Here is a 19,867-nt window from a genome sequence, read left to right as displayed (position 1 = left end):
CTCTGGAACGAGCTACCCCCCGAGATCCGGACGATTCCGGATCTCCTAACCTTCCGCCGCGCCCTCAAGACATGGCTTTTTCAACAAGCGGGACTGACCTAGGGTGAATTTTAAATAGGGAATAATTTTTAAAAATTTTTAAAGATTTTAAATATGACACAGCTATTAATATATTTGCTTTTTAATTGGTTTTATAGGGAAAATGTTTTTTGTTTTGTTTTTTAACATGCTGTGAGCCGCCCTGAGTCCCTCTGGGGAGAAGGGCGGCATAGAAGTTTATGTTTAAATTAAATTAAATTAAATTAAGAGTGATTGTGTTGAATGCTGAACTGAAGTCAACGAGCAACAAACGCACATGAGTATTTCTTTCCTCTAAGTGCTCCAAGCTCAGATGGAGAACAGAAAAAATAGCATCCTCTGTAGAGCGATTTAGTCGATAAGCAAACTGAAGCGAGTCAAATGCTGGTGGGAGCCTGGATACAATAATGTCATTTATCAGCTTCTCAAAGCATTTCATGATAGATGTCAGTGCAACCGGACAGTAATCATTGAGTCTGTAATTGTGGATTTTTTTTGGCACAGGCAAAATGAGGGCCGTCTAAAAATACGATGGGACCACTGCCTGCTGCAATGAGAGATTGAAAATATTACTTGATGATTTGAATTTCTGGTGATTCATACTTTCAAGTGGGCAAAGAAGGCCCTTTGCAAAGGTAAAAGTGTCTTTCTCAAATTCGGGGATCAAGTTCTTGTTAGTTCCATGCTGAACTTGGGCACCTGAGTTTCAAGGCAACAGGCACAATATGGAAAATACTATATTTTGAACCATTTGGGGTACATTTCATGAAATCTGATTTTGAATGGAGAATTGGTGAATTCCAAAATCCTTGAAACAACCTATTTCACACTTTTGAACTTGTTATTTTTTATACAGCCCTAGCTATAGTACAAAGAGTGACTGAGATGTCCTTAAGTTGCCCAATCAAAATGAAATAAATTGTGACAGCTGTATCTATGTTTTTAAGTGCCCTAATCTGAGTAAGGAAAATTCCCTAATTTGAACCTGACAACTTATCTTCATTGCCACTGTAGTTCTTTATCGTATGATAAAGAAGTTTAAATGAACCAAGACAGAAATCAGTTTCCCACTCTAAAATTTAATACAATGCAAGTATTTGTGCTAAACAGTTTTTATTGAAGAGAAAGGGGGAAACAATTAAAAGTTTGTTTTCTTCTTTTAAGGCTCATTTATAGACCTTAGGCTCTGTTCCCTCACAAGAAACTGACACCCATTACCAGAACAGTGGAGTTTTAATTACTTGCTTTGTTCTGCCCTGCATTAGGGAAGTCCTCAAAACAAAATTTAAACTCCAACATACAGTTCATTTATTGAACTATTGAAAAAGTCCAGTAATTCCCCATAGAGAATATCATAAAAATAAGCAGTCTATTGACTACGTCTCCAAAGCTTTTAGCTCTTTGAGCTATAATCTCTGACAAAGTACTGAAAAAGTCCATCCTCACCTTTATTTCTCACTGAGGTAGAATCTTACCGAAGTAAGACTGCGGTTCGCATTCTTGTTGGTATTGTGATCCATCCTCCCAGTGGATCCTAGGGTTATGCAAGGAATAAACATACTACTAGCAGTATTTTAATCATCAGTAGAGTTTTCAAACTGCACCACCATAACTGCTTACGCAGTCCTTGTGCAGGTTAAACAAGGAGCAAAACCTCCAATGTGTACTGACCACTTTGCTTTTCCAATTACTTTTAAATATTTGTGACAACCCTCCTAAAACATCCCATTGCATAGCCAGAGTAAGATATTCCTCCCAGTCACCAGTATAACAGTTAGTCTTTAAAACAGTCTTTCTCAACCTCAACAACTTTTAAGAGGTGTGGACTTCAACTCCCAGAAGTCCCCAATCAGCATGGCTGGCTGGAGAATTCTGGGAATTGAAGTCCGCACCTCTTGAAACACTGCTTGAGATGAAAGGAACATGAAAGAACATGGTGCCATCAGATGTCATTGGGTGGGTCCTTGCTCTTGAGGAGCTTAGTCTAAAATGGATTTGGGGGAATAGGAACACTTAACAGCGTGAGACATAGATGCTCTAGCAGAGTCAAATGCACCTTTTCTTCCTGAATCTCATTCATTCTTTGCAGAGCATGACGACGATGCTGCTGCTGTCTGTTCTATCGTCTCCAATTCTCAGGAATTCCCAGCTGTCTCTGCATTTTCCGAACTTGTATGATTTCTTTCAGTTGTTCTACGCTCTGGCTGATGTTGACTTTAATGGTGTTTAGCCACCGTGTTTTTTGGTGGCCTCATTTCCTTTTACCACTGTTCATTGCAGAAAGTGGTGCCTTGAAATCCAATAACTGTAGTTCTCCAGTCAAGAGTTTGTCCGACCAATAGTTATAAAGATGCCTTCATGGGGAACAGAATAAGGTTCTTTGAAAGTTGTTCAAGGTATAAGGTGGCTCACCAAAGTGAAAAGAGTCCACTTAAATATATTTTATTCACAGGTCCTTTATCATTCCATTTACAGTTTTACTGTCCTCCAGCACGTGTCTTTCAAGATGATATGGAATTGTTGTGTGTCGTTCATTCACATTTATTGGAAAAGCAGGCTCCTATGACAAACTATCCATCTGGAAGATGGCTATGTTTTCCAAATGTCTTTTCTGTCCTTTCTCCTTATCAAACAAAGGTCAGATTTTTTTAAAAAAAGAACGGAATAATAGTGCAGTCTTCTTTTGTATTTTCTGAAAATGAGATGCAGTCCCCGATATGTCGGGCAGGTTAATTTATCCAAGCTCAATCCTGCATAACTTTTGAAGTTACAACTGTTTAGTGGCCTATTCATTTTTAAAAGCACCAATCTTGTTACCATTTACTTTTTGATTCTTTCCAACCCAAAGGAATGCTGCAAAGAAATTATGTAAAGGGACTCAGGGCTTTATCTGTCTGTTCATCAGCAGAATAGGACCAAATTTGGTGTGGGAGAAGTCATCCGTAAAAGAAAGGTCAAATTTGAAATGATCCAGATCAGGCCAGGATTAAATCCACTCTATGTATCTCTATGAGAGAGGTAGCTGGACAGCAGCTTGGAATGTCGCCCACTGATCTAAGCCCCGTTTCCTCTTAGTCACATGACCCACAGAAGGGCTAAAAAAAGAATTCTGGAAACCCTTTTCTCATGCTTTTCCTACTTGGTTTAAAAATAAGCACTAGCGAAATAGGCCGCTTAAATGAGAATATTAAAGCAGTCTAGTTTCCATTTTAAATTATTTTCCCCCTCTCGCTCCCATCTTAACCTTAAAAAATATACTGTACACTGTGATCATATAGATCCTATACATTTAGGAATGGGTAATCAGGCTGTAATGAATAAGCGCTTAGCATTAAGTACTTGATTTTGTTTTGCTTGGAATTCCCTCCCTACCAACAGCCGCTCAGGTGCCACCCCACTATTATGGGTGGAATAGGTTTGGGCAAGCATGACTCTGAGAGTGTTGAAAATTAAGAAGCTTGTAGCTTCCAGCGGAAGAGCCATCATGGTTTAGCTCCAGAAGTCTTGGACTTGGCGTCGGTCTCTGAAGTCACTATTGTGAGTCTCTCCTTTTAGATCCGAGTAACCTTCCTCTCATGCTAGGGCAGTGGTTCTCAACCTGTGGGTCGGGACCCCATTTGGGGTCGATCGACCATTTCACGGGGGCCGCCAAGCAAGGCTGTCCGCCATTTTTTTTGTCCGCCATTTTTTTGTCCGCCATTTTTTTCCCCCTTTTCCGGCGGGTGCCTTACCTCCCTTGAGCTGGGCCAGCTGGTGGTCGGCCTGCTCCGTCTCTGCCACTTGCCAGTTACGCCTCGGCCGGCGCAGGGGGCAGAACCACGCATGTGCGGCGCTCCCGGGCAGGGAAAGTCCTCGACTTACGACCGGTTGGGTAGTCCTCAACTTACGACCGGTTTAGTCCTCGACTTACGACCGGTTTAGTCCTCGACTTACGACCGGTTGGGGTCACGGCATTAAAAAGGTTGAGAACCACTGTTCTAGGGGCAGGACTGCGAGACCAAAGAAATATTCTTTGCTTATTAAGGCTGTCAAAGGCTGCAAATGCAGCAGCAATCAGGTGGAGCAGTGGTGGCAAACCTGCGGCACGTGTCAGAGGGGGCATGCAGAGCCCCCTCTGTGGGCACATGTGTCGCCGCCCTAGCCCCGTCTCCCCCCGCAGCCCCCTCCTCACTAGCAGCTCCCCTGGAGGAGAGTCGCCCCCGGGCACGACCCGCATGGAGCAGTGCAGCCAAAGACATGGTAGCTGTGGGCTGTGGAGGCGGTAGGTGGCCCTGCAGGTGGGCGGAGCAGGCGGAGTGGGGGCAGGCAGGGTGGGTTTTGGGCACTTGGTATCTAAAAGGTTCGCCATCACTGAGGTGGAGAATTGCACATTTTATACAGGTAGTTCCCGTTTAACGACTGGCCACTTAACAACCATTCAGAGTTACGATGGAATTCAAAATAGATGCTTAATGACTGCTCAAAGTTATGATGGACTTCAAAAAAGCTATTTGTGGCACGTCTGCAAAGTCATGACTGCCGCACCCTACTGCGGTCACATGACTGCATTTTGGGTGCTTGGCAACTGGCTCGCTTTTACAACCGGTTGCAGAGTCCCGTGGTCACATGACCACAATTTGCAACATTTTTTGCCGTTTTCCAGCAGAAAACGGCAAAAAATGCCTGATTTGCTTAATGACTCCCTGATTCACTTAGTAATTGTGGCTGACTCACTTTATGACTGTTGTAAAACAGTAATAGCAAGTTCAGTCACCTGGTGCCTCGGCTTATGACCAAAATTCTAGGCTCCACTGTGGTTGTAAGTTGAGAACTACCTGTACATCATCCATTCTATTCCTGCCCTTCTTCTGCTGGCACAAGAAAGTAACCATTGCCTGGGGGATTGAGTTCAAGATCAGCCGGACTTTCTTTTTCTTGCGCCCTGTCTTCCTCTTCGGTGGGTACAGGGATCTGGCCAGAGTTGTGGCTGTGTTGGGAAAACCTTTCCAGCAAGAGCTGTCTAAGAAACATGACTGGAATGGGTAGAGCAGCCACAACAATCAGGCTAATGAGAAGGCCCAAGGCCCATGGTGGGTATTCCAGCTGCTGCTCCTCTGCCTGGAAAGGAACGGGAGAGAGGAAATTTTAGATGCTTCTCACTTTTAAATCAGGCCTCTTCTGTACATTCACTGGTTGCCTCAGGAAGCGAATTCAGTGGAAAAAAGCTCTTCTCCACACGCTGCTCCAGAGGTAAGCCATAATATGATGCATTTGTTTGGGCTTAACAGTCTGAACACTTGCATTTTTAAAATTCTAACCCAGGGTTAAGGCTAAACGTGTTGTGTGAACCCACCCTTTAAATCAAGGGGTCCCCCAACCCCTGGGCCGCGGCTCAGTACCTGTCCGTGGGCCGTTTGGAACCGCTCCGTGGAAATGACAGGTGAGTGCATGCCCACAGCTCCATTTGTACAAGCAGTGGGCACACCTGCCTAGATGTCACATGTACACATGTCCCTAGATTTCATTTTTTGTTTTGTTTTCAAACAGAAGACGAGCCGGCCAACTGCAATGCGTGAAAAACAAGAGTAGATAAATTCTTACCTTTTCTCTGTTCCAGGCGGTGTAGGTGGGGCGCTTCATGAACAAGTATACCAAACTCGCTAGCAACAGGCACAACATTGCTGCCAGACTCACAAAGCGCCACATGTAGCTGTAGATTTTCCACGGCCGCCAGCCCAGCATGTTTTCTATGTCATCCAAGAACCTGCAGGAAGAGAAACATAAAGGCAAAAGTAGTAGATAGCTGGATGGCGGAAACAAGATTGTTTGCACAAAGGTTACGATTAAACCCTACCTACCTTTCTTCAACCTCCCAAGACACAAACAAACTGGAAACAGGCAGAAATAAGAGAATTACCTGTCAGCTCCATAGATCCAGGCTATGGCAAAAGCTTCGCCGGCTACAACAATAAGCAGGGGCAGAGTGGCTGAATAGTCATCAAACATAGTCACAAAATAGTTGCCTGAGCCCTGAACAAAAACCAAGCCCAGCAGGAATCCAATCATACAGCACACGACTGTAGGGAGAGAAACAAAAAACACAGTGGCGTGAATGGATACCAGTCAGAACTTCTGGATCGATACACTCAATGAGAAATGCCATCGATATTTTTATTTGGCATCACCGGGATGATCATAGGACTAACAGATGGATGCCAATAAGCAGCATAAGATACAGGTGGCAGCATTTTTTTTTCAAATTTTTATTAATTTTCAGATAAACAAATTCTTAATACAAATATGGTGCACATCATTAAACAAAAAAAAAAAACCCCTATTAAACATCATATTTTCAGAGGTGATCGACAGTCCCCCCTCCGCATCCACCCTCTCTTTCACCCTTCCCTCTTCCTTTCCTCCCCTCCTACCCACACCTCTCTCCTCTTTCTCTTCCAACTATCCTACACATCCCACCTCCTTCTTTTCCTCAACCTTCGGATGCAGTTTGGGGGTACTAGCCGACCACCTTCTCTTCACAAAGAAAAAATTATATTATTTCTCTATAACATATTAATACACCAAATTTTATATGACTCTACCCCCTTCANCATAACATCCCAAATCTAAATAAAGCTACCCAAACATAATACAATCAAATATTAACATACTTTAACTCTCATATACAATAATAACATAAATATAAAATATATAATATATAAATTATACTAAGTAAATAGAAATAATAAAAAAATTAATCAAAAGCAATATGATAATTATTCATTTTATACTTTCTCTGAATATAATCTATCCATCTTCTCCAAACCAAAATAAATTTTTCTTGAGATTGATCTTTCAAGGTGGCAGCATTTTTAAAAACAGGAGATGCCATCTCGATCACAGCTAAGAGTAATGTAGGAATGTAACCATTATTTTAATGGCCTATCACAGGGGTCCCCAACCCCTGGTCCGTGGACCGGTACTGGGCCGCAGCATGCCACAACCGGTCCGCACAAATAAGCAAAGCCCCATCCGTGGGATGCAGGCAGCACACAAAACCAAGCACTCTCCGGTCCGTGGAAAAACCTTTCTCCGTGGAACTGGTCCCTGGGGACCTCTGGCCTATCAGATATCTACAGCCAGTATATCTCCATCAGGGTCCCTGCTTCAAACAGAGATGTGAGCAAAATGCAGGCTGGCCGAGCTCAGCTACTTTGCTGCACTCTTCTGCAGCTGTGTTTCTGCTGTTGCAGCATAATGGCAGAAGAAATGCAGTCCAAAAGAGCTATAGGACCTGGATGAGGTTGACATTTAGGGACAACATGCAGTTGCTTGTTTGTTTAGACCAGGGGTAGGCAACCTTGGCTCTTTTATGACTCGTGGACTTCAACTCCCAGAATTCCTGAGCCAGCATGGCTCAGCATGGAAACCTCTCCCTTTCTCCTCAGCATGGCTGGCTCAGGAATTCTGGGAGTTGAAGTCCACGAGTCATAAAAGAGCCAAGGTTGCCCACCCCTGGTCTAGGCCCAGGTGTGGGACAACTGCTGGTGCTATAAGCCAGAATGGAGAAGACCCTTTGAGATCTCTTGCCCAAGACCCACAAAACATGGAACCAGTCCATATGGAACTGGAGGCCAGACTAGGAGCTCCACAATTGTGTACAGACAATCCTTAACTTACATTTGTTTAGCAACTATTTGATGTTACAACAGCTTTGAAAAAAAATGTCTTATGACCGGTCCTTGCACTTATGACCATGGTAGCGTCCCCACAGTCATATGATTCAAATTTGGGCATTTGGCAACCAGCATGCATTGATGGTGGCTGCGGTGTCCCACGGTCCCATGATCGGCATTTGCGACCTTCCTAACCACCTTCTGACTAGCAAAGTCAGATCTGCTTAACAACTGTGTGATTCACTGAACAACTGCAGTGATTTACTTAACAAATAGTGGGGAAAAAGATCCTAAAATTGGATACGACTCACAAGAAGTGCCTTGCTTAGCAACAGAAATTCTGATCCCAAATATGGTCATAACCTGAGGATTGCCTGTATGTTAACATTGGAAAAAGCCCAAAATGATGTTCTTTCTCCTGAAATGTTTTAAAGGGAAAATTCCAATTTCATGGATTTAATATGAAATATACTTGAAGCGTTTGCTGTAAAAGGAACAATGCTTTGTTCTTTGCTTCATTGTGATGGGGAATTTGCATGTCACCTTTTGTTCCTTCAATAACAGGTATCTGCGTGGGTATGGATGCGCCAACCTTCCCTGGTGTCTTGCGGAGCAGAGCACCAGATTGATTTTGTTGTTGGGAAGTAGTAGCATCCAAATTCTGACCCGGCCATCTGAAGTGGCCCCATCAACAATCAACACCATTGGCATTCCATTTTAAATGCAGCTTCTTCTTTCTGGAATCTGAAATCCTATCACAGTGATGGCGAACCTTTTAGATACCAAGTGCCCCAAAACCGCCCTACCTGTCCCCGCTCCGCCCCCTGCCCCATCCACCTGCAGGGCCACCTACTGCCTCCACAGTCCGCCGCAGATCGTCCAGGCGGCCCTGCAGCACCATGGTGGCCACACCCTCCGCCTACACCCCACAGCATCAACTGTGCATGACGGGACGTGAGGGCAGAGTCTTATCCCTGCTGCCTGGTATCATGTCCTTGGCTGCACTGCTCCATGCGGGTCGTGCCCAGGGGCGACTCTCCTCCAGGGGAGCTGCTGGTGAGGGGGCTGTGGGGGGAGGCAGGGCTGTGGCGACAGCACGTGTGCCCACAGAGAGGGTTCTGCATGCCGCCTCTGGCACACATGCCATAGGTTCACCACCACTGTCCTATCATTTTATTTTGCAGAATATTTTAAATCCTACCACCTGTTTAGCGGCCCATATTCTGTAGAGTCCAAAGAACTGCAATTTAAAATCCCAGCCCTTGTGGCATATATTAATGCAGCCATGAGTTCTGGTCTTGCCCCAGGTGAAGAAAGAAAGACTGCCCCTTTCTGGTACCTGTGAAGAGCGTCCGCCGACGGTGGAGACTGTGGAAGTTGTCCAGTAAAGGAGTGATGATTCCTTGCATGTTCCCTAACATGGTGCTTAGCCCTAAATTGAGCAGCATAAAAAAGAACAGTATAGACCAGAAAGGGGCTGTTGGAAACAGGGTCATAGCTTCTGTGAAGGTGATGAAGGCCAGGCCTGTCCCTTCCACACCCTGAGGGAGAAAGAGAGAAACATTGACAATAGGAGCTGTAGCAAATGTCAAATTTAAAGCAGATGGAAAACTTTTAATAGAGTCCGTTCCCCAAAGCCTGCTGATGATGTTACCTAGTTTGGTAACTAAATGTTCAGAAACTATATTGAAACAAGTGCGGAGAGCAAACCACTCCCAGAGTCTTCCCCAATCTGGATCTCTTCCAGATATGAGGACTTCAACTTTAAGACTTCCCCAGCCAGCATTCCCCTAGTTCAGGGGTAGGCAACCTTGGCTCTTTTATGACTCGTGGACTTCAATTCCCAGAATTCCTGAGCCACGAGTCATAAAAGAGCCAAGTTTGTCTACCCCGGCCCTAGTTACACATCCAGAAGACACCCAATAGAGCAGGGGTCTTCAAACGTGGCTCTTTTATGACTTGTGGACTTCAATTTCCAGAATTCTGGGAGCTGAAGTCCACAAGTCATAAAAGGGCCAAGTTTGAAAACCCCTGCAATAGGGTGTCTGTAGAATTCTGGGAGTTGAAGTCCACAGATCTTAAAGTTGCTAAGGTTGAGAAACACTGTACTAAACCGAAAGGTTATGCTTTAACTGGCAAGTCATAATATATGCAGGGCCATGTCTGCTCAATAGCTTGACTTCTTTTTACCCCAAATGCAGCTGTTTGCTTCTTGGGATTGATTTCAGCCCATGACTGGGTGCACACACATCATTCTAATCCATAACCTTGCTATTTGGTTTTGGTGAACTCAGCCACTGGGTTTTATAAATCCTCGTTAACGGTTTGGCATGATCTATAGTTAGCTGGATTTGTGAATCCAGCCCTTGCCTATCCATTCACCTTATTCATTTCATCTTCTATACGACAGTCACCAACTTTCCACTTCTGCAATTGCTTCTTTGTTTCATCCCATTCATCCTGATACCAATTGCTGTATTGAGCAGGTGAAAATTGAGACAGGTTTGCAGGAAGTACATCTAAAAAGGAACCATTCTTCACTAGGTCCGTCAAAAGATTTGCATTTCTGCCAAACAAAACATATAGCACATGTAGAAAGATTAGAAAACATCTTAACTCTCAAACAGAACATAAAAACCCAAACTCAGTGACCTGGAAGACATTAGACAAAGGTTGGGCAACCAAGGCTTGGAGGCAACATTGGAATTTCAAGAATAAGTTGGGTGACAATACTGGAGTTTGAGGTCCAACACATCTGGAGAGTTCCAGGTAGAGTTTAAACTGTTGCAAATTAATTGGTGGTGGAGTGGTTAGAATATAGTATTGCAGGCTAACTCTGCCCACAGCCAGGAGTTTGATCCTGATTGGCTCAAGGTTGACTCAGCCTTCTTTCGAGATTGGTAAAATGAAGACCCAGATTGTTGCGGGTAATATGCTGACTCTGTAAAACTGCTTAGAGAGGGCTGTAAAGCACTATGGAGCGGTACTGTATAAGTCTAAGTCAGGGATCTTCAAACTTGGCCCTTTTATGACTTGTGGACTTCAACTCCCAGAATTCCTCAGTCAGGCACGCTGGCTGAGAAATTCTGGGAGATGAAGTCCACAAGTCATAAAAGGGTCAAGTTTGAAGACCCCTGGTCTAAGTGCTATTGCTATTTTTATGACCATATGCTTACATACAATAAACAATTAATATACACCAATGTGTTTTATGGACTAGTCACTGACTCTACTAAGGAATGTCCAATAAGAAATGAAAAAGTATGGTCAGAAGTAACCATAATAATAATAATCTGCCAGGCTATCTCGCCTCCTTTACATGGATGATCTGAAACTGTATGGAAAAACACCATCTGAAATAGAATTGCTGCTCAACAGTTTGCATAAACTGCCAAGATGGTGCAATGGAGTTTGGACTGAACAAATGTGTCACTCTTACCATCAGCAAGGAAAAATAGTGAAAAGTGAAAGAATCAAGAAGCTCTATGGAAATAACATCAAGAGTCTGGATGAAGATCACTATGCTTGGTTATCCTTCAAGCTGATACCATGAAGCACATTGGAGTCAAGAAGAAGGCTAGACATGAATACATCAAGAGAGTGAAGATCTTAAAGTCCAAACTCAGTGGAGGAAATACCATCAAGACAATCAACCCTGGGCAACTCCAGTCATTAGATACACAGCTGTAATAATGGACTGGACTCAAGCAGAACTAAAAGTTCTGGCTAGAAAGACCAGAAAAATAATAACAATGAATCATGCCCTTCATTCTCACAGTGATGTTGACTACTTTGCTAGGAGCAATTGTCACCAGACAACTGAAGAAGAAAAAAAGGCAAGAGTATTTGAAGGACAGTGAAGAAGACACATTGAAGCTAGTACACCATGAAGGTTTACTGAATACCAAAGATCAAACTGGCCTATAAGAAAGACCAGATGAAGAATAGAAAAGAGACTTTGAAAGGCAAAGTATTACATGGTCAGTAGACAAAAAACACAGCAGGCAAAGGAGATAACAAGACTTGGCAATGACTAAGAGCAGGAAAGTTGAAGAAGCGGGCAGAGAGGCTAATTCTAGCTATACAAGATCAAGCCTGAAGAACACAAGCATACAAAACAGAACTGAGAAGACAGCAACAGACAGCAAATGCTGCCTCTGCAAAGAAGCTGAAGAAACAGTAAGCAACCTAGTTAGCTGCTGCAAGATTGCACAGACTGATTACAAACAATGGCATGGCAAAGTAGCAATGATAGTGCATTGGAATATCTGCAAGAAATATCATTTGCCTGCAAACAAGAACTGGTGGGACCCCAAAATAGACAATGTAATAGAAAATGAAGAAGCTAAAGTACTCTGGGACTTTTGAATTCAACCAGAAAAGAAGGTTGGGTAAACACTCCAGATGTAACAATTGTTGATAAGAATGACAAAAAAGTCTGAAGAGTGGACATGGCAGAAACTGGAGACAGAACAGAACAGAAAGAACTGGGGAAAAATCATAAAATACAAAGATCTGCAAATAAAAGTAGAATGTGTGGCAAAAGGAAGCAAAGATAGCACCAATAGTGATAGGCACCTTGGGTGCAATCCCAAAAAATCTGGAGCAGTGCTTGAACACCATTGGAATTTAAAAAAATCCATCAGTCAATTGCAAAAAACAGCTTTACTCAAAACAGCTTATCTCTTATATCCTGTAACAATACCTTTTTAACAGCATCAAACACCATCTGCCTATCCCAAATTCCTGGGAAGTTTCAATAGGTGGAGAAAGATGCCAAACGTGGTCTAAACATCTGGTTGACTATGCAATGAACCATAATAATGATAACGATAATAACAACAACAACAACAATAATAACAACAACCCAATTATTCCAGGCATAACTGAGAATAATACCTAATAATATCCAGGCATCTCAAACTGTGAAATGCCCTGCCTCCCTCATAAGCAGCATGAAGGGAACAAATTCAGTCAAGTCATTTTAACTGCAAGATAGGTAGATCCCACGAGAAGGAGGGATGGCTAAAAGATTCTGATGACAGATTTTTTTTGGAGCAAAGAATGAGACTGGTACAGGTGCAGCCAGGTGGCCCAGTCAACCTAGGATCTACCTTTTGCTGTTACATCCCTCTTTGGTACTTGAAAAGGGGTATCATATCCCCCACTCAATCCTTTCTTGTAGGACTTAACTGTTTGATCTCATGATAGCACTTGAGACTTATATACCGCTTGTATGTAAGCATATGGTCATAAAAATAGCAATAGAACTTAGACCAGGGGTCTTCAAACTTGACCCTTTTATGACTTGTGGACTTCAACTCCCTGAATTTCTCAGCCAGCGTGCCAAAGGGCCAAGTTTGAAGATCCCTGACTTAGACTTATATACAGTACCGCTCCATAGTGCTTTACAGCCCTCTCTAAGCGGTTTAGAGTCAGCATATTGCTCCCAACAATCTGGGTCTTCATTTTACTGACCTTGGAAGGATGGAAGGCTGAATCAACCTTGAGCCGATCAGCTTTGAACTCCTGGCAGTCAGCAGAATTAGCCTGCAATGCTGCATTCTAACCACTGCACCACCAGGGCTCTTGATCATGCTTGTTGCCCTTTTACCAACCGTTTGATGGACACTAACCTTTCAACACACTTGTGTGCCAACACATTGGCTCGGAAACCCAGCACGGCAAAAACCACCAGTGTGGCCAGCACCGAGGTAAGGAAATTGATGCCGGACACAAGCAACCCATCAATGTGGCAGTTGTTATTCTGAGGATTGTAGCTGGAGTAAGCAATGATGGTGCCGAAGCCCAGACCCAGGGCAAAGAACACCTGAGTGGCAGCCTGACGCCAGACCTGCATATCTCCCCAAATGGACAGCTTGGGGGTGGAGAAAGATAAGAAATTGTGAGAAAGGGACAAACGGCATCATTTCACGTTTCTGCACCTCTGGCCCTCCTAGACCTTTTCTCATTTGCTGAAAGGCGTAAAAGCTCAACATGCTTTGGTGACCTCACGATTGCACTACTGCAGTGCATTCTACACAGGATTGTCCTTGAAGACTATTTGGAAGCTACAGATAGTCCAGAATGTGGCAGTATGGACAGGCCCATGTAATACCTCTGCTTTGTGAGGTGCACTGCAAGCCAGCAGGCCTCTGAATGCAATTATGAATGGAGTTCAAGGTGCTGGTTATCATTTATAAAATCCTATAGGGCAGATGGCTGGGGAATTCTGAGAGTTGAAGGCCACGCATCTTCAAGGTGCCAAGGTTGAGAAACACTGCTCTAAGGGATAGGGACTGGATCTTTGAGGGATTACCTATTTCTTATAGTTTCTGCCCATTCCATACAGCCTGACAGAGCCAGCATACTCCAAGTCCCATCAATTAAACAATGTCATCTGATGGGATCCATCTCTGACATGAGACCTGCGCTATAGAATACCATCCCAACCTAGGTTTATTTGATCACCACCTTGGAACTGTTTAAGTGAACCTTTAAACCCTGACTCGGTCCTCAGGTTTTAGGTTAGAATGGATGTGGAATTCCTTGGGGGATGTTTTCTTATTCAATTAATTTTAATTTTTTCTGGACTTTCTTTCGTTTTTTTGTATAGCAATGGCACTGAAAAAAATGACTTACAACTAGTCTTTGCTGCTGCAACCGGTATGTATTTACAGCAGTTCTAGAAGTTATGTGATCGCCATTTGCAACCTTCACAGCTGACTTCTGACTAAGCAATATCAACAGGGAAGTCAACTGACTTAAGGATTCCGTGATTCCCTTAACACAGATCTCCCCAACCTTTCTGGCTTGGCAGCCTGGAAGGGAGGAGCATGCGCAAATGGGCTGCTGGCGCCCATACAAACAGACTGCTAGTGCCTCTGCGCATGCAAGTGGGGGGGGCCTCGCCAGCTATTCCCGCAGCCCGGGGGGGGGCTCCCCAGCTATTCCCGCAGCCCGGTGGCCAATAGGCCACAGTCTGGTTCTGGGCCATGGACCATAAGCCAATCACAACTGCAGTGATTGGCTTAACAGCCGTGGCAACAAAGGTTATAAAATCAAGTGTGACTCACTTAACAACTACTTTGCTAAACAATAGAAATTGTGGTCCCAATTATGAATGTAAATTGAGGACTACCGATACTTCAAAATCAGGATGCAGCCCAAAGCGGGAGTCTCTTACCTTAGGGGTGAACATGATCCTGATTCCATCAGCTGCCCCTTCTAGCAGCAAAGCACGTACAAGGAAGCACAAGAGAACCACATAAGGGAACAGCGAGCTGAAATACAAAACCTGGGATGGAGGGAAGATATGATGGAAATGAATATAAAAATCAAGGCATGCTGAGAATCCCACTGGCAGAAGTTATTGGTGCACAAGGGGAACATTTGTCTTTCATGTTTCTGTAGCTTTTCCCCCACAAATGTATTTATTTATTAAACGTATATAGCTGCCCAACCTATACACAGTGGCTCTGGGCAGTGTACATTAAAAATCCACACTTAAAATGCACAAATCCCCTCATTCGGTCTATAATCCAAATTATTTGCTTCCCTTGTTTTGCCTCCTCTTCCCCAACTCCCATTGTCCCTGAAATCTCAAAGTATATGCAAATTTCCTCAGCCCAAAGATCAACTAGTGGAGATGAAAGTTTGGTCCACCATATCTGGAGGCTGCTTTGTTGTTGTTGTTGTTAGTTGTGAAGTTGTGTCCAACCCATCGCGACCCCATGGACAATGTTCCTCCAGGCCTTTCTGTCCTCTACCATCTTCTGGAGTCCATTTAAGCTCACGCCTACTGCTTCAGTGACTCCATCCAGCCACCTCATTCTCTGTCGCCCCCTCCTTCTATTGCCCTCCATCTTTCCCAGCATTAGGCCCTTCTCCAGTGAGTCCTTCCTTCTCATTAGGTGGCCAAAGTACTTGAGTTTCAACTTCATCTGGCCTTCTAAAGAGCAGTCAGGGTTGATCTCCTCTAGGACTGATCGGTTTGATCGCCTTGCAGTCCAGGGGACTCGCAGGAGTCTTCTCCAGTTCAAAGGCCTCAATTCTTTGTCGCTCAGCCTTTCTTATGGTCCAACTTTCACAGCCATACATTGCAACTGGGAAAACCATGGCCTTGACTATATGTAGTTTTGTTGGCAGGGTGATGTATCTGCTTTTTAGAATGCTGTCTAGATTTGCCATAGCTTTCCTCCCCAGGAGCAAGCGTCTTTTAATTCCTCAGCTGCTAGGCTGAGGAAAAGAAGACACCTATATGCAAGATAATGGTAGAGATGTCAATTACAGGCGGTCCTCGACTTACACTATCATTTAGAGACCACTTCAAATTACAACAGACCTCCCCAGGGGTACCTAGCCTGGATTTGAAGTACTGATCCCCCCCCTTATAATCATGTGGTCATATATTGGATGCTCGGCAACTGGCCCACTTTACAGCAGTTTGCAGTGTCTTGAGATCATATAATCATGATTTACAGCTTTTTTGCTGGAAACCAGCATTTACTTCCAGTTTTCAGCTAAAAAAAACAAACAACACCCATTGCGAACCACGGATTCATTTCATGACCACTGCGTTGACTTAATGAACATTTAACTGCCACAAATCAAATAGTAAAATCAGGCCTGGTCACATGGTGACCCAGTTAACCATGGCTTATGGTCATAATTCTGGGCTGAATTAATGTTATAAATTGAGGATGACCTGTATGAAGTCTCTGACGGAATATTTTTGTGTAAAGGCAGAAGAGTGGACACAACCCACCTTGCCAGATGATTTGATGCCTTTGATCATGGCGAGACAAACCAGCATCCAAGCAGCAAAGAGGCAGCCAACAAGGGCTGGGTCAAGACCCCCACTCTCCTCTATGGAGTTGGTAATATGCAAGGCCTTTCGGTTCCAGAAATAGATAGTGGGAGAACTGTCCGTGCATTCAGATTCTGTGACTGGAGAGAAAGGCAGGAAGAGAAAGAGAGAGAAAAAGAAAAAGAGAGCGAGAGAGTGTGTTAGGGTTAGGGGAAATGGGCAACTTTTCCTTTCCCAATGATGCTTAATAACAAAAACAGGACATTTATTTTGGAATATTGTGGATAAAGTTTGTTTGTCGAGTACATCTAAAATATATTGATTTCCAGAATGCCTCTCACCCCAAATGGATGAGTTTTTTTTCTATTTCACGGCAGTTCCATGTTGTTTTAGAACTGCAAAGATTACAAAACTGATTTTAGCAAATATGAGCAAAGGGCAGGTTTATTTGCACAGCCATTTTTTTCTTTCACTAACTCTGGCCAACCAAATATATTAACGCAGAAGCATTTTCAGAAAAGACCATGAGTGTTTTTCCACTCTGTGGCTTGTATCCTCCAGTCTTCAGTTCCAGCACTAACTGTTTTCTCTTGAAATGTACTATAATTTGATGCATTCAAATGCATTTTCCCATACTGCAGGCATAGAGTGTCTTTCTGCATGCAGAAAGTCTAAATTTCATATTATAATCTATCTCTTGACAGTAAGTAGGGTTGGGAAAGATTATTCTCTGGAAATCTGCAAAGACTGATACTATTTGGGTGTAAGACACTGGATGGGCCAACTGCCTATTTGGCCTAAGGTAGCTTTCATGTGTCTCAAGTTCTTGCGTTTTGTTTCCTAAAGAATTCAAGTGCTATGTCAGCTTTCCAGGGTGAACAGACAAAATATGTTGAGCGTTTTCACAAAAGTAATCAACTATAATCAAAATTTCTCTTCCAATGTTTGCTCTTCTTACTGCATTTCAGAATCACTGAGAAGTGTTAATGGTAAATTGTTCTAATGCCTGCAAGCATGAAAGTTTCTACTTTTATGTATTTCAAAAGAAATATAGTTTGTTATAAAGAAAGCAGAGAAAATGATATATGGAATATTGTAAAGTCTTCTTCCTTTTTCAGACAGCAGCTAGCTAGGTAACACCCAATTAAACTAAATTCCTCCCATTTCCCAAGTACTCAAAACAGACAATTTTTTTTATTTATTTAAGGTATGGCAGTTGTAGATTGAAAGCCGGTAGTCTATAATATCATTGCAAGTAATAGTTTCGCTGCCTTAAGAAGGGAAAGCTTAACAATAATAAAATAGTAATAATAAAAGAGAACCCATAAATAACACTGCAGGGGATCTTTTTTAAATAGGACTTGCTCACAACTAAACATTGTTGAAAGAGCTTGGTTCATGGAAAAGACTGCTGACTAATATAGCAATGTGTTTACTGTATGTATCTGAACGACAAAGAACTGCATGACCACTAGATGGCAGCAACTGTAGTTTTTCTATCACTTTCATCTTCAATACTGTAATGCAGTTTCTCACTAGACTAGTAGCAAGTGTGGACTTCATTTCCCAACATTCCCTGTAGTCAGCATGTTGGTGAGAATATTGTGAGAGTCGAAGTCCACTCATTTTAAAGTTGCCATGACTGAGAAATATTATTCTAATGGTTGCCTAGATTTTTGCAGTCCAGGTATCACAGCCCTGGGGAATCACTGTTCATTTACTTAGGCAATTTGCAAAGGAGGATATATAGTGTAGAAACTATTCTTATTTAACTCCTTCTGCATCCAGGAGATGACGTTTCATGCGATTGGGTGGATAAACTTTTTAAGAGATGAAGTTTAATACCTGATTATCTTTTAAGAATGCAAAAGGTTGCTGTGTCCCAGCTCAGTCTACTGGTTTATTTACAATCTTCCATTCCTATATTCTTTCATGGTAGATTAGCAAGATTATACTGTATATGCCTACCTTATTCCAGACCAGGAATCTGTCTCTTTTTTGTTCACACTGACTTATAGCAGCTCTCTGTGATTTAAAAGTGTTTTTTCTCAGGCCTGCCTAGAAATTTTGTGTCAAAAACATGTGCTTTCCCTTTAAGCTAAAGCACGGTGTCCAACCTTTTAGCTCCACACACTGAATAAAGAGAAATTGTCTTAGGCCGCATATAAAGTATGTAATATAGTTAATGTATATAAATCACATAATAATGTTAAAAATTAACAATCTTGTGGGAATGCATTACTAGCTATCCAGGGCCACAAGTGGCCAATGGACTAGACACATCTGAGTTACAAACAACCTATAATGGTCAAACCATAGTTGGGATTTATCTACTACTCAACCAACTCCTGATATTTTGATATCAGTATTTTAAAGAGCCTTAGGAGAAGTTGAAACTTGCCATAAGTTGGGAGGGAAAGAGCTGGTTAAACCATTGTTCCACCACACAGTTCAGGGTTGGGAACTGGGAACTGTGTGCAGGAATCCTTGTTAAAAGCAGCATAATTCTGTGATACAGAGATGCCACAAAACCCCCCAAAAGCCACAAATGCCTATTGTTTCCTGTGTTCCAACTTACCTGCACCTGTTTCATTTTCTGTTCCTGGGCAATTACTCCACGGAAGGGGAAACTGGAAAGAATTACCCAAGTAGAAAAGACTCCATGCCATAATGACGTTATAATATAGGGCAACAAAAGAACACACCTAAAAGGAAAGCAAAATGAATCAGTGTTCCATATTGTCCCTGGACATGGATACAATTGCTTTGATGAAGAGGAACCATTTGCCGACAAACTACAGATGATGTCAAAAACATTTGAAAAGAAATGTGTTTAGAACATGCTAAACCTCTTCTGAAATTTCCAATTTTACGATTCCATTTCAATGTTTCCGATTGCATTGTTAAATTGAATTTTCATAGATTTCGATTTATTTTCATTTTGATTTAATTATTTCGTGTGACATTGCATTGGAATTGAGCTGTGTTGTTTACCATAGCGTTCATTTCGTGACTATAGTTTATTTTTTTCTTTTTTCATTGTTTTTCAATTAACCAGACTGAGCCACAGCAACGTGTGGCCGGGTACAGCTAGTGTATATATGTATGTATGTATGTATGTATGTATGTATGTACAGTTGCAAGAAAAAGTATGTGAACCCCTTGGGATAACGCGGAGTTTTGCATGAATTGGTCATAAAATGTGCTCTGAACGTCATCTAAGTCACAACAATAGAAAAACACAGTCTGCTGAAAATAATAATACACAAACATTACATGTTGCCATGGTTTAATTGAACATAACATGTAAACATTCACAGAGCAGGGA

General features: G+C 42.6%; 1 protein-coding gene across 1 annotated transcript in view; it reads right to left on the bottom strand.

Annotated features, from left to right (window-relative positions):
* Window positions 1-4,908: 4,908 nt before the first annotated feature.
* SLC6A16 (solute carrier family 6 member 16) overlaps window positions 4,909-19,867 on the bottom strand; it is a 25,706-nt gene continuing 10,747 nt past the window's right edge. Inside the window, exons 5-13 of the mRNA XM_015810274.1 lie at window positions 19,124-19,244; window positions 16,498-16,679; window positions 14,917-15,027; window positions 13,367-13,608; window positions 10,113-10,296; window positions 9,070-9,271; window positions 5,975-6,134; window positions 5,659-5,821; window positions 4,909-5,175 (exon numbers count right to left, since the gene is read on the bottom strand). Coding sequence (XP_015665760.1) covers window positions 4,909-5,175; window positions 5,659-5,821; window positions 5,975-6,134; window positions 9,070-9,271; window positions 10,113-10,296; window positions 13,367-13,608; window positions 14,917-15,027; window positions 16,498-16,679; window positions 19,124-19,244 — 1,632 coding nt within the window. The remainder of the gene's footprint in view (window positions 5,176-5,658; window positions 5,822-5,974; window positions 6,135-9,069; window positions 9,272-10,112; window positions 10,297-13,366; window positions 13,609-14,916; window positions 15,028-16,497; window positions 16,680-19,123; window positions 19,245-19,867) is intronic.

The sequence above is a fragment of the Protobothrops mucrosquamatus genome, unplaced genomic scaffold (assembly GCF_001527695.2).
Source record: "Protobothrops mucrosquamatus isolate PMUCROS unplaced genomic scaffold, P.Mucros_1.0 scaffold8, whole genome shotgun sequence".
Lineage (NCBI taxonomy): Eukaryota > Metazoa > Chordata > Lepidosauria > Squamata > Viperidae > Protobothrops > Protobothrops mucrosquamatus.
Note: the sequence above shows the minus strand (reverse complement) of the source record. Positions and strands in the feature narration are given on the sequence as shown.